The sequence below is a fragment of the Mustela nigripes genome, chromosome 2, assembly GCF_022355385.1.
Source record: "Mustela nigripes isolate SB6536 chromosome 2, MUSNIG.SB6536, whole genome shotgun sequence".
Lineage (NCBI taxonomy): Eukaryota > Metazoa > Chordata > Mammalia > Carnivora > Mustelidae > Mustela > Mustela nigripes.
In genome coordinates this window covers 213,963,626-213,978,501 of record NC_081558.1, presented here as the reverse complement: position 1 = coordinate 213,978,501, position 14,876 = coordinate 213,963,626, and the positions used below count along the sequence as shown (strand labels likewise).

At 47.7% G+C, this 14,876-nt stretch overlaps 1 protein-coding gene across 1 annotated transcript in view; it reads right to left on the bottom strand.

Annotated features, from left to right (window-relative positions):
• The window catches only part of PCP4 (Purkinje cell protein 4), a 54,206-nt gene extending 45,551 nt beyond the window's left edge, over nucleotides 1-8,655 (bottom strand). The window contains exon 1 of the mRNA XM_059388234.1: nucleotides 8,545-8,655. Within this exon, the coding sequence (XP_059244217.1) occupies nucleotides 8,545-8,553 (9 nt within the window). The 5' untranslated portion in view covers nucleotides 8,554-8,655. The remainder of the gene's footprint in view (nucleotides 1-8,544) is intronic.
• Between the last annotated feature and the right edge of the window lie 6,221 nt (nucleotides 8,656-14,876).

The following is a 14,876-nucleotide window of genomic DNA, read 5'->3' as shown; positions in this document are numbered from 1 at the left end:
CCATTACCGAGACTGCTTGACCAATTCACGGCATCGGGGATTTCTCTGCCTATCAAACAAGCGTCGGAAAATATGAAAAAGAAAAGCCCAGGTGTGCTTTGCCATTTTGGTAAGCCCAGGAAAAGAAAAGTGATATTTTTCTCATAATCTCTGACAAAGGAGGGATGTTACTTATAAGGAAATTACATGTGTCAGAATCTTCCATTTAAAAACAGGAATGGGGGTTGCACCTGGCTAGCTTGGTCAGTGGAGCGTGAGACTCTTAATCTCAGGGTTGCTAGTTCACGCCCCATTTGGGTGTACAGATTACTTAAAAGTTTTAAAAAGAAATATTAAATAAAATAAAAATAAAATAAAATAAAACAGGCATAATATCTTTTTTTTTAAAGAATTTATTTATTTATTTATTTGAGAGTGAGGGAGATCGAGAGGGGAAGCACGAGCAGGCTGAAGGGCACAGGGAAAGAAGACGCCCTCTTGAGCAGAGAGCCCGATGAGGGGCTCAATCCTGGGACTCCAAGATCATGACCTGAGCCGAAGGCAGAGGCTTAACAAACTGAGCCACCCAGGTACCCCAGGTATAATATCTTATTTAATTTTTAAATAGTGGCACTTAGCGCCTGATGGACATAAAAGAATACTGGCAAAAAAAAAAAAAAATTCTTGGGGAGAAAGAGAGAACTTATTTTTCTTGTTCTATTTTTACTTGTCCTGTTTGGGCAAGACAATTGTTGATGAGTCTTGTCAACTTCTGGGGTCCTCTTTTCAGGTATTGTATAAAATCAAAATAACCAGGGGTGCCTGGGTGGTTCAGTGGGTTAAGCCTCTGCCTTTGGCTCAGGTCATGATCTCAGGGCCCTGGGATGGAGCCCTGTGGCAGGCTCTCTGCTCAGGAGGGAGCCTACTTCTCGGTCTCCCTCCACCTGCCTCTCTGCCTGCTTGTGATCTCTGTCAAGTAAATAAATAAAATCTTAAAAAAAAAAAATCAAGATAACCGATCACTTTGTTAGAACCTTGGCCAAGCCAGTTGTGTGTTATGAAGACAGATGACCATTTCTTTGCTGCGCTGCTACTCCGCAGTTGGGACCGTAATAGCAGGAAAAGTGCAATCTCCAGCCAATCCAGATACAACCTCAGCTATCAAATAGCTTCCAAAGAGTCATAACCAAATATTCAAAAACTAACTTTCAAAAGGGCCCATACCATTGGGTAAAGGATCAGAGTACCGATGACTTGAGATATTTCAGTCTTGGCAAAGCCCATGACTGCCCTCAAACTGGGAGCATAAACCTTCCAAGAAAAAGGGTTTTCCTGTTCTGTAATTTAGTTACATCATGATACGAAAATTGCTTCATTCCAATACTTCTACCAATTCATACTTTTTAGCCGCTTCTCCCCTCAACGTCTTGCAGGGGAGTTTTCAATTTGTGGATGATTACCCTCCTGCTTTATGGTGCTAGTTTGTCTTCTTTTTATTTATAAGGTGGCAGTTCAAGAGTAAAATACAAAATAATGGCATTTAGAGGGTGATAGATTTTTCTGCCGGCAATGGTATAAATACGGCCAAGCGTTTCCCTTTCAGAAATGGAATGTGAAGTCATTCAGTGAGATTCTGAAGCATAAATTTCGGGCTATTTGCAAGGCACAAACAATATTCAAGCACACTGATGCCTGGAATGTGTAACTTACACTGAATTGTTCGTGTGAAACAGCCCAGAAATGAATGTTCGATTTATAGGTCTGGACCAGCGGCAGCTGTGGCAAACTCACTTGGTTTATGGCGCAAAACAATGATCTGTAGAATATCCTCATATCCATGCTCGAAAGGCACCTGTACCAAATCGAATGGAAAATATTTCTCTCCTCGTTGCTTGTACCTCACTTCTTTCCAAACGTGGGATGAAGCCCGGTAAACGGCCAATACCCAGGAATGATAGGAATGCAGGGACAGAGGCTGCTGGGCGCACGGGGGCAAAGCCACCCAATTCAGTGTCTGGTTTCCCCAGAGAACAGGCAAATGCATCTCTTTTTAGCATATGAATTGTCATATAGTTCTATGTAAGATACAAGTTAACTTAAAACACTTGTATATGCAACTATCAATTTAAACATTTGGTTAATGAATATAAACATCGTTAATTTTTAAATATGAATTAAAATATTTGAATACGCAACTTGCTTTCTGCGTGTGGGATATACTTTGCCTTCAACAACAGACCAGGATTTGCAGTGTGGTCGACCGTGACTCGACGCGAGGAATTATCTCACTAAAGATCTGCTCAGGCTCTCTCTGATCCCCCCTGAAGCACAATCAGATTGGTTTTCTATTTCAATCCAGCACACCGTTTTGTAGGGCATTCACGGGCTCTGCCGCTCTGCCTACAGCTCCTTTTGTTTGAATTTCACAGAGCTTATCTAAAGTGAAATGGTCCCAGTGGAGACAACCCCAGACTACAGAATATTAGAATTATCTGTCCCTCCCTCAGCTCCCCTGTTTTCGTTGACATTTTTCCAAATGTCAAGGGTTCTTTCTGTCCAGATTCTCCCCAGATTTTCTCATTTTTTGCCTGCTGTCAAAGCATTTATTTTGCATATGTAACAATGTATCCATTTCCAACTTAAAAGATTTAAATGACAAAACCCAGGTTTCAAACCAGGAGTTAAAAAAAAAAGAGAGAGAGAGAGAGAGAGAGAATTTTTATTTTCCAAACCCGTCTGGACTACAAATCTCAACATTTAGAAAAGAGGGTGTTCAGTCTGTTGGTCCTATTAACTGAAAAATCCACAAAGTCCCCTTATTCGTCCCATAAAGGAATATTGCCAAGTGCCAGACCAGAAGCCAGGTCTTGTGGACAATGTAAATTCATTCCTGTCCTAAGGAAGGTCACAGCCATAGGCCAACATGACCCATGCCAATAAATAAAATGCAACCCATAGCACTTTCTATGGTCTGGATGTTTGTGTTTCTTCAAACTTCATGCACTGAAATCCTAATCCCCAAGCTGAAGGCATTAGGAGTGGGACTTTGGGGAGCGGGGAGCTACCACAAATGAGACTCAGGCTCTCACAGCAAAGACCCCAGTCTTGGGGAGCCTGGGGAGTTCAGTTGTTAAGCGTCTCCTTTCAGCTTCAGTCATGATCCCAGGACCCTGAGATGGAGCCCCACACGGGCTCCCTGCTCAGCGGGGAGTCAGCTTCTCCCTCTCCCACTCACCCTGCTTGTGTTCTCTCTCTTGTGATCTTTCTCTGTGTCAAATATATAAATTTTTTAAAATCTCTAAAAAAAAAAAAAAAAAGACCCCAGGCTCTCCCTGTCCCTTCTTCCAACATATGAGGACACAGAAAGGAGGTTGTCTATGAACCAGGAAGAGGATTCTCACCCGACCAAGCCAGCTCCCTGATCTCTGGAACTGTGAGCAGTAATTGTCTATGGTTTATAAGGCACTCAACTGTGGGACTTTCTTATAGCAACCCAAACAGATGAAGACAGTAACAGCATGAGCTTGGATGCTGTGTTTTATAAAACCGTCAGGCAAACATAACATAGATCTGTGTGTATGTATTTTCTAAAGTCCTTCCTTCCCACCACCCTCCGGCAAGAAGCCCCTTCTAGAAAGACTTTCTAAATTAGTGAAAAGCTCCAGACTTGGGCTCATGATGTGATTCAGCTGTTCAGATAGTACGGTGAGCCCAGAAGGACGGAGCTGAGGACGGAAGGACCACAGTTTCACAAACGGTGACAGCCTTCCCCCTGTGACAACACCTCTCATGAAGGCAGAAATTATAATTTTAAAAATAACGCCGAAAATATATTCATCATAAATTCAAGGCACCGTCCCTGACCAAAAAAAAAGTATTTCCTTTTCATCTTGATCACACTATTCAACTAAACCTTTAATAAAATCAAGTGTGAGTCATTTTTTTCAATTTTTCCTTCTGAAAAAAAAAAAGTACATCTTGCGTTCTGTCATTCTTAGAATTCAAAAGAGGAAAACAGGGAGACTCCTTAATCACACACCATTCGTTAATGAAATGTAGGATCAGGGAAACAAATTGTACGGCAACCCAGGACAACCGTCAGCCCAGCAGTTACATTCCCCGGCTGAACTGTGACTTGTTCCCACTCCAGAAAAGTTGAACTGAGAACCCAAGTTGGGACGGGTGTCTTTCTGGACCTAACGTCCCCAGTCAGAGTAGAGCGAGTGCCTAACTGGTATGATCCAGCAGAATGTGGATCCTCTAGACCCTCCTACAACCCTGCTGCTGGTCTACCCCCAAATGAGGTTAAAATTACAGAAGACCCAACTTTTGTAGCAACATGGACGGGACTGGAAGAGATTCTGCTGAGTGAAATAAGTCAAGCAGAGAGAGTTAATTATCATATGGTTTCACTTATTTGTGGAGCATAACAAATAGCATGGAGGACATGGGGAGTTCGAGAGGAAAAGGGAGTTGAGGGAAATTGGAAGGGGAGGTGAACCATGAAAGACTATGGACTCTGAAAAACAATCTGAGGGTTTTGAAGGAGCGGGGGTGGGAGGTTGGGGTACCAGGTGGTGGGTATTATAGAGGGCACGGATTGCATGGAGCACTGGGTGTGATGAAAAAACAATGAATACTGTTATGCTGAAAAGAAATAAATAATTTTTAAAAATTACAGAAGAAATTGAATTGTCCTTCGGCCTTCTGTTGCTAGGCCCTTGCAGCCAGTTGTAAAATCCATCTTATGCGGTTCCCCTCAGAATCTGCGTTTAACTGGTCTAAAGCACACGGTTCTCTGCGAACCGGGTCACCTGCCCATTAGCATTCACTAGAGTTCACGATGAAGTCATATTAAATCACACGACTATGATAATTCTCATTTCAGTTCGGTTTCCTACAGTTTATCTTATCAATGGGTTTCCTCGACGACTGACTAGGTAAGTCCAAAAAAGGGTCATATGATATTTTTTAACCAATGGCTACTTTTGGGGAAAAAAAAAGAATCCTGTCCTTCCTATGCCCCCACCCAAGACTTAAGTGAGCTCATCCTCCCCTTGCAAATCTCTCTCCAGACAATGTGGTTCACTGTTCCCTTCCTTCTTTAGAGATTTAATGCGTAGCCAGTAGCTTCTGATGCTGTGTTAAGGAAAAGCATGTGGGTCTAAACATTTGCCCTTAAATGTCCGCAGTGTGTTCCTACCATGCCTCTGATGGGCACAGTCCTTTTGTGGGCAGTGTCTGGGTGGAAGAAAGGCTCATAACCCTGACACGGAGTTGCCACCTCCCATCCAAGCCTGTGCAAGAAAAGAGCGGTGACAGGAAAACACTTTCTCTAAGGGGTCTCAGGTCTAATTAAGAGCTGTCATCCGAGGCATTACTCAATAGGAGCTGCCCCCACCCTCTCTCGAATAGGGTGATGGTGGGTGTCGTTTTTAAATTGATTCTCCAAAGGCGTGCCTTTATTGCATTAAAATTTTGCTCCTGGCTCTCCTAAATAAGTTCTTTTGAAGAGCAACTTAAAAACTCACACCTGCACGAGAAAATAGGACAGACTGTCCTTGTTCATGGGACTCGTATTTGGTGTTCCGACAAGGGGAGTCCTTTTCTTCTCCTGTGCGGCGGGTCCAGTTGGAGAGAGAAGAGGACTTTGTAAAGTTCGGCCTTAGTGGTGAGGATTCCTGACCCAATAACACACCTTAACCTGCATTGTGATTCCTACTAAATTATCTCCACGCCCATCTGACATACTTTAATCCTGAAATGTAAGTTGGACACCCCCACAAACCACCTCCACTCTCTCAGTGCCCTAAATGTGGACTTGACTTGCCTCACTACACCGGCGCTGCTCTTTTCAATCACCATTCTCTCCGAGAAGCCTTGTCACGGGGGATAGAGATGACACTGCGTCTTCGAGTCACTCCATGGAAAGCCAGCTCAGTCCCCAAGTCCCCACCCCTCACCGCCTTCCCCCTCAAAGCTAGAAGAGCTGGAGCAGTAGGGCCCACTCAGGGACCATTTGGCCCTTTGGGGGCCTCTCCTCGCAGCCCAGCTCCAGCACGGTTCAAAGGAGCAGCTGTGAGCTCGGGGGTTTCTGCCGTGGGCCCCAAACCCTGTCAGCTGGAGCAGGCGCTATTCCCCCACCAGACTCAAACAAATCCCGAAGTCAGAGGAAAGTCTGACAAAATCCATTGCTTTGGCCCTCTGCAGTAAGTAGCTACGCGAGCAAGTAAACGATCATCTGAAAGCCGTCCCTGCCTGCGAGCTATTAAAACAAGAAGCCACATGTAATTCAACCAACTAAGGAAAAGCTTTGGGGTGAGGAGAGGTTGAGTGCTCTACCCAGAAAGGAGCTTCTGTTCGACTTTATTAAATGTTTTAAGCAGATTTAAGTTTTAGTGAAAGGACAAATTCCCACTCTCTGAGGGACACGCACCCAGAAACTTGGGGACCAGCCAGAGAGCTGGTCACCCAGCTGGTGGCCAGAGGACTAGGGCTGCATGTGACAGGGGTGGGTGTGGCGGCCTGGTGCAGGAGGGACAGGAGGGGAGAGAGTTGGAGGAGGGAGCTGGAAGGGGTGTGGTGGCAGCAAAGGGAGGTCAAGGCATCAGATGTGCCTCCTGCAGTATTTTATCAACATTCAAGGAAGCTTTTCCGGTGGCCTGCTAACGTGTCTAAGGGAATGGAAGGGGGGCGGGGGGGGCAGGGCACAACTGCAGAGCTGCCCTAATTTTGCATTCAGCAGAAATGAGGTTGTGACCCTAATCATGGGCTGAGCTCTGGGATGTTTGCTTTCTCCCTGGGGACCCACAGTTGGGTGAACCCCGCTGAGCTGAGGCATTCTGGAAAGCTCCTGTGTGTGATGCCAGCCACCAGCCCCGGCTAAAGATGCAGTGAGAGCCCCAGGGGAGCCAGCAGGAGCACCACCGCTCCAGACGAACCCAGAGCAGCCAACTATGGAAAAAGGGCCCCCCAGTGCGCTACTATTTTCTGACTCCCCTGTGAAACTGTTCATTTGTATACCTACTGACCAACTCTCCCTAGCCATCACTTCTCGCTGGGAGCAGGGTGAGCTGACACAGGGTAGAAGCCTCAGAAATCTCATGGAGTCCAGCAGAAAGCCACGGGACCTGGAGGCCAGGTCCACCTCGCCCCGTCTCTGCTTCAGGCCCCAGCTCTTCTTCCTCCCCCTCCTTCGGTGGCATCCAGGGCTCAGAGAGCTCCATACGCTCTCTGGACCCTGAGATCCACCCGGCGGCCGGCCGCCAGCCACGCAGCCTGAGTCCTGCCCCTCACTCGCCTCCGACCTGGAACCAGCTGACCTTGAACTTCTCTGTGCCTCAGTGTCCCCATCTGTCAACTGCAAATAATACTAGCACTTTCCTCACACAATTTGGGGAGGCAAATGGGGTAACACAAGTGAAGCACTAGACACAGAGCTGGGGGCTGAGAACAGGCAAAAGGGAGGTGCACTGGCATTTCGGGAGCTCCCAGCCATATCCACGGGGGGAGGCTCCCAGCTTCCCCCCGTCCTTCCACACTTCCTCACCCCCACTCTGTCCCAACCCTCACTCCTAAACCATATATACTTCCCGCACTTCTTCCTGTCACGTTTATGTCAAAAGTCACCCATCAGAGAGAGAGAGATGTAGTGAAGGCACATCTTATTTCTGAAGTTAATTTTACTCTAGACTTCCAAAAAAAGGATCACCCATCTGTCAAAAAAAAAAAAAAAAAAAAAAAAGATAGAGAATACAAAAGGTCTTTAAAAGTCATTATTGAAGTGCCGACCCAAAAGACATGAAAATGGATTTGTCTGGGTTACTGAGCTGAGTGAGGGGGTGGTAGACCCCCAAACCTGCTTCATTTAAAAGAAAGAAAGAGAACAGGCTCTTTTTAAAAATAAAATGAGCTCTCAGTTTGCCCCCAACAAAATCTCTTCTTTAGAAACATATTCAGAGAAGGGACTTGCAAAGGAACATGGTAGCTGGTCTTCCATCCACGTCTGTCCTGTCTTCGGCCCCGTCCCCACAGGCAGGTTTGTCACGGTCCTGGCAAGCTGCCTCTGTTACCGGTGCTCTGATTGACTGCACAGAGAGTTTGTGCTTCCCCACGGCACTGCCGTGAGATCCTTCCCCTGTTTCTCTCCCAAGCCTGACCGTCACCGGGTAGCCTTCCTGCCAACATTCCACAAGGTATCCCCAGGCAAACACGTGAGGACAAGCGGGAAGCCACCCAAACCTCCAGAGACGCCAAGACTAGCATCAGCTTTCTCTCTGGAGGTCTTACACCCAAAGCACTTTCCAAAGTCACAGTCAAATCAGAAGCACAATGAATCCCTTTCTCCTTCTAAGGCAATTTTTTTTAAAAAGTTGCAAACTTAACCAGGGTCTGTACCTGCCATACCAACCAAGATGTCCATAGGGTCAGCCCGCAAAGCAAAGAGTTTCAGGGCTGATCTGTGCTCCGTCGCCACTGGGAACCCTTCATATTTTCCGAGACCAACTGTGGCCCCCGTCCCCTCTCACCCCCAAGTCTCCCTCTGCAGCTTACAGGGCCACTCACCTCACTCATGTTGCTCTAACACGGCAGCTGTGGGATCCCTGCGCTCGGCACCTTGCTCAGCACCCAGGATGCTGCTCAGGGGTCGCTATTCAACCGGTCCTGGCTTTTCTCTTAAAAAGGGCTGCCCGGTGGCATCATGCCTCCCGTAAGCCAATGAGCTTCCTGCACCTGCCTGCACGCCTGGCAGACATCTGAGAGCAGGAGGGGCCCCCTAGTGGAATGCAGCGGAAAGCCAGCCAGGTTTCTGCTCCACATTCTGCCAGGGAAGGAAGGAGCCGCTTGATTTTTTTTTTTTTTTTAAGGTCGAGTAAGAGGTACAAAGATCATTACAGGTTTGCCATTGTCTATTAACTCAAGAGTCCAGGACTTAGACGCATGGAAAATACGTTTTCAATATCAGTGGAAAGAAGGTGTGTTTTTCAAAGGCCAATTCTGGAAACAACAGCCCATGCTCTCCTCCAAGAGCTGCAACCTCCCCTGTTCTTCTGGGCACAAACCTCAGCCTTTGGAGGAAATGTTTTCTGCTGCCCCCCACCCTGCACCCAAATCTGCCAGGCTGCTTTACCCTGGGATTTCTTCCCTTGGTGGGAGGGCATGTCAGCTCTGGAGCGTGGACATGGAGAGTCACGCGGCAATGAGAGAGAGGGTCCCCAGCCCTATCTGTGTTGTCACAAGCTCACCAGCGATGGGAGAAGGACATAGTCGGGACCCTGGGCCCTGCTAATGGTTTCACTGCTGCAGCCCGCAGCCTCTCAAAGAGGTTCTGTCCTTCTCCCTGGGCTCAGGAGACCCTAAGAGTCTTCCCAGCATCCAAGTGAAGCCTTGACTTTCACAGCCAGCATCGTGGCCAAAGCAGAGCGTGAGGTCTGAGCCGCGGTCCATCTCCTTGGCCGGAGCCGGGTCAGGACCCCTGCTGCAACTTGCCAGCGCCAGCTCAGCCTCAGGTTCAAACAGGAGCTTCGGCTGCAGAACAGTGAGTTCCCGTCATGGATACTCTAAACGATGATGAGGAACTCCTCAAAGGACCTACGGGGACATCAGCATATCCAAGTGACAGCTACCAAATAGCTCCTGTGGGTAGATGCGTGAGAAAGTGGGTCGTTGTTACTCAGATGCCTGCCCGGTGGGGTCTCACCCATCCCCCACACGGGGAGACTCCGTAGGCAGCTACGGGATGAATGGACACTAAGTTCGGCTGTCTGTGCTTCCCTCCTCTGGCTACCGCCGCCCGTTGTTGTGGTGGCTTCTCCTTTCAACTCCCTTGTCAGGTCCACCATGGCGAGTGGAAGGCCAAACACCCCCAGATGGGTCCCAGCGACTACAGGCTGCCCTCGGAGGCCCGTCCTGGCACCCTGGCCCAGAGCCCTTGTCTCCGCGGCATGCACGGGAGCAAGAACGAACACAAGGCAGCAAGAAGCCCAAGACTCCTCCAGCTCCTGGGAACCAATCTTCGCAATTTACAGCTGCTTTCCAGGGGAACGTGTCTATAGAAAGCTTCCCCCTCCATGGGAGGATGGGTCTATTCGTTGTAATAACTCCTATTTCAGAGGAGAAGCGGTATTTTGTATTTCAGTACAGAGAAACAGAAATGTACATATATACACATATTTGATCATCCCAACCGCACAAAGCTCTGCCGGCCGGCACGCCCTGGAATTGTCCTCTCACTCCCTCGTCCCTTCTCTGTCCCCAGTTTCACACATGGGAGACCTAGACAGGATGCCCTGGGGGCTTCCCAGGGGGAGGAGAGGGAGACAGAGGAGGCTGGGTTTGCCGAGGCAGAACGGACCAGAGGAAGGGGGCAGCATTTGCTTCTCTGCGTGAAGAACCACCCTTCCACCATCCCCTGTGAAAGCCTGCGTGGGTGGGGATTCTGAGCACAGGGTGCTTGGAGGTGGAGAGTGATCGCTCCCAGATACAACCTGGACAGAGTCCCACATGAGGTTTTGCAGGCTGTGCTGAGGCAGAGGAGACAATGCACTCGGCTGTGCTCTGCTGGCCTGGTTGTGGTGCAGACATGAATTTTCTCATGACAAAGATGCACATAGATTAGCAGGAGCTGGAGGTTCGAGGAGCAATGCACCATTGCTAGAGTTCCTGGGGAGGGGTCTGGCACAGGTGCCCAGGCTGGGCCATGGCGTTGCTGCGTGAACCAATCAGGCCATCATAAAGGCTATAGAAGATAGATAACATTATTGGCAGAATTGTGTCCCTCCAAATTTCATATATTGAGGTTCTAACTCCCAGTGACTCAGAATGTGACTGTACAGAGATGAGTTCCTAAAAGAGGTACATACGCTAAAATGAGGTCATATGGGTGGATCCCAATCCAATAGGACTGGCGTCCGTATAAGAAAAGTAGGTTAGGACACAGACTCCTTACAGAAGGAAAATGCTGTGAAGACCCAGGGAGAAGATGGCCCTCTACAGGCCAAGGGGAAAGGCCTCAGGAGAAACCAACCCTTGATGTTCCAGCTTCCAGCCTCCAGAACCATGAGAAATTAAGCTTCTGTCATTTAATCCACCTGACCTGTGTCACCTAGGTCGGGCAGCCCCAGCAAACTAATACAGATACCATAGCAAGTTCTGGAGAAGACTTCTAGGAGAAGCAGAGAAGGCTCTTAAGGCAAATTTGATCAGTATTTGCCATGTGTCATGCAACTTAACCCCATTAATTTCCACATGACACCTTCCACAACACTGTTATCTCCTGCTAAGGAGTCGGGGAGCGGTCTGTCTCAACGATGAGCAAAGGTGAGTGTGGCCACAGAGAGACAACTGGGCAGCCGTGGGAAATCAGCACCCATGGGTTACACAGCTTGTCTCCGGGGGTGCACACCTCACAGTCCTGGCTCCATGTCTGCTCGGGGGCCAGCTGCATGGGCACTTGGGCACTGAGTGCTCCTCCCAACTTGCCCCAGCAAGTGGGCCTCTGCACCACAGCTCCCAGGCCATCCATCTTCTTGGGAGAGTGGTGCCCCCACAAGACCAGACAACAGAGGAAAGGTTGCAAAGGCTCCCTGGACCACACCTTGGAATCCCAAGGGACAAGGATGGTAAGTGGATGGCCTTTAAACCTTTCCAGGTGGTTCAGGTAAGCAGTTGAATTTGAGAATCGTTGCTTGAAACAGTGATAAGACACACATGCACATACATACACATACACCTCACTCACTCCTTCCAAGCTTCCCAGGGTCTTTCCTACTTCGTGCCCATTCTCCTCCTTTTACCTCCTTTTAGAATCTGTGTGGCCCTATTATATGACTCGTAGTAGCCCAACACTATATGACGTGATAGATGGAGTCATGAGCCAAGAGCCTGGAACTTGAGTCCTTGACATGAACGATGGTTTTCCACGTGAACTGGCAAAGCCTCTCCATTCCTCAGTGTCTCTTCTCCTCCACTGGTGACATAGAAAGAGTAAAATCTTGCATCTGCCAGCTTAAGCAAAAATATATACAACAAATATATTGAGCCAAGAAATAAATTTTGAAAGAACTTCAAGACAATTGGATTTATAGTTTCATATATTAGATCTTGGGAACTACTTCAACCTTGCTGAATTAAAATACAGACATGGGGTTCTATAATTTATGACGGATTATATGGATAGATTATTTTCATCTTCTTGGGGGTGTGATCCTGCCTGAAGTTGCAGGCATGGACCAAGCAATCTTTCTCAACCCTCCTTTAGGGTTATTTATAGACAACTATGTATTGATGACCTGGGGCTATTCATCAGACTTTTATACCAATTGTATCCTTTATGTATAGTTTTGGGGGGTGTGGGGGCTTTTAAAACATCCACCTCTAACTTCACTTTCCCACCTTTGCTTCTGTACTCTTCTGTGAACTGCCATGTGCAAGCACCGTCCAAGCTTCATTCCTGAATGTGCAATGCTTGGACCAGGGGAGGACGCCGAAGATCCCATCCCTAGGATGCCTCTTAGGTTGGAGGCATCACGGCCCAATGTCAGGAGCTAGACTCCTTCCCTCCCTCCTGCCTTCACTGCCCTCCAAACAGAAGCCCCCTGAAGTCCCTGGATGTCTATGAAGCCCCAACCCCAAAGGCTAAGGATATCCCACCCTAAAGGGTGGACCCAGTAAGCTCCTGCCTCTGATCCCCCACCTTGCTTCCTGCTGCCTTTAAATTTAGTCCCCTTTACAGATTCTAGCCTTCTGCCAATCTCTGGATGTCACATGGCCCAGAGCCAGGAAGCCACTCTGGTTATATCCACAGATGTAAAAATGCAGCATAATTCTACAGACCTCTCCCAGAAGGACCTGTTTATTCCAACAACTGATTCAGGTGTGTGCTCCCTTGCACAAGTCTTGTCTCTCCCCTCTGGGACTTTAAGCCTCATGAAAGAGGATGAGACCCTCCCAACCTCTCCTTTCTCCCATCAACCATGGGTGCACTGAGTTAGCTCTCAAAACCACTTCCAAACAAGTAAGCTTTCTACCGCCCACTAAGTGTAGAGCTTCCTCTATAAAGAAAGTTCTTTTTTTTCTATAAAATTAAAAGGTTCAGCTTCTAAAACCAACATATAAGAATTTTCTCTTTTAAAAATGAGAGAAAAGGGGTGTCTGAGTTGCTCAGCCAACTTAACTCAGATGCTTAAGTCGCATTAAGCATCTGCCTTCATCAATTTAGAATTGAATTCCAGTTCCTGGGATCAAGTCCTCCATCGGGCTCCCTGCTCAACAGGGAGCCTGCTCGTCCCTCCGCTCCCCACTCATGTGCTCCCTCTCATTATCTCTGTTGATATCTCTGTCTCTCTCTCAAATAAATAAAAATCTTTCTTTAAAACAAACAAATTTATAAAACAATAAATAATAATAAAAATAATAAAAGAGGATATTTCAACAGTCTCTATGTTGTCGGATTTTAAGCCAGCTTTTTGAAATGGTGAAATATATAAATGAACTTGTTTTAAACCTGGATGAGTGTGTTTTTGTGACCTTTTTTTTTAAGATTTTATTTATTTATTTGACAGACAGAGGTCACAAGTAGGCAAAGAGGCAGGCAGAGAGAGAGAGGGAAGCAGGCTCCCTGCTGAGCAGAGAGCCCGACGCAGGACTCGATCCCAGGACCCTGAGATCATGACCTGAGCTGAAGGCAGAGGCTTAACCCACTGAGCCACCCAGGCACCCCTGTGTTTTTGTGACTTTTTAAAGGAAAAATAGATTAACAGGAATATTAGGCCATGGCGTCCCAAGGTTTTAGCAAATAATATTGTACAGCTGCTGCTGTACTCCTGGCTTGTCGTGCCTGTCCCACACGAATACCTCCCCATCTCTTCTGTCACCATTAACTGGGTTTTCTGCATAACGGATGTGTACATTTTATTATTTCTCCGAGGTATGGAAAATTCATTATCCCTGAGCACTCGCTCTTTCTCCCTCTCTCCCTCCACCTCCACTTTTCATACTCTCCTAAAACAACTGTGTTTCCAGATGCAACTTCCACCCCACCATGAAACTCTGTGAAGTCGTGTTTTCTGTAAAAAGTCACCAGGCAGAAGGAGAGAAGAGGGGATGGTGTGGGAGAGAGACACGGACGCGTCCAATCTACCTGCCATGGTTCGGGGCACCTGTCTTGTCTCACTTCCAGCGTCAAGGGCTACAGTCTCACCAGAAGCTGCTACTGTTCTTCTGGCTTAAATTATTCCCTGTTTATGGATGAAAAGGTCACTTTATAACCTGCAGTCCCTTTTAGCTCAATTAAAGGTCCAAGGCTGTCCTGGGGATAATGTCTGCCTGGAGAGTTCCCAGAGCCGTGTGTCACCCTCTGCAGCTCCCTCTTTGATGAAAAGGTCAGTGGTGTTTGCATTCAGAGAGCCCCGTCTCTGACTCCTCGATTCTGGGCCCATCGCTAAAGGCCACATCGGGAGCCCGCTGGTAGGGCTCTCTGCTCTCAGCAGCCACGACAGCTCTCAGAGCGACGTTTTGTTGAGTTTTTAATTAGTCTCCCTGCATTCACGTCCTACACAGGTGAACTCCAATTCGCTCATCAGCAACCCCTCCCAAAATTTCAAACCAATGATTCTGCAGAGCCAACCCACGGGTCTGGTATTACAGGCTGACTCGTGTCCCCCCAAATTCACATTTTGAAGGCCTAACCTCTGGTGTGACCATATGTGGGATGGGGCCTTTAATGAGGTAATGAAAGTTCAGCAAGGTCCTAAGGGTGGGGCCTACTCTAATAGGGCTGGTGTTCTTGTAAAAAGAGGAGGAGATTCTGAAGATACACAGACAGAGAGAAAAAGCCACAAGAGGATGGGGGAGTATGCAGCGTCACCAAGCCAAAAAGAGAGGCCTTGGAAAAAACC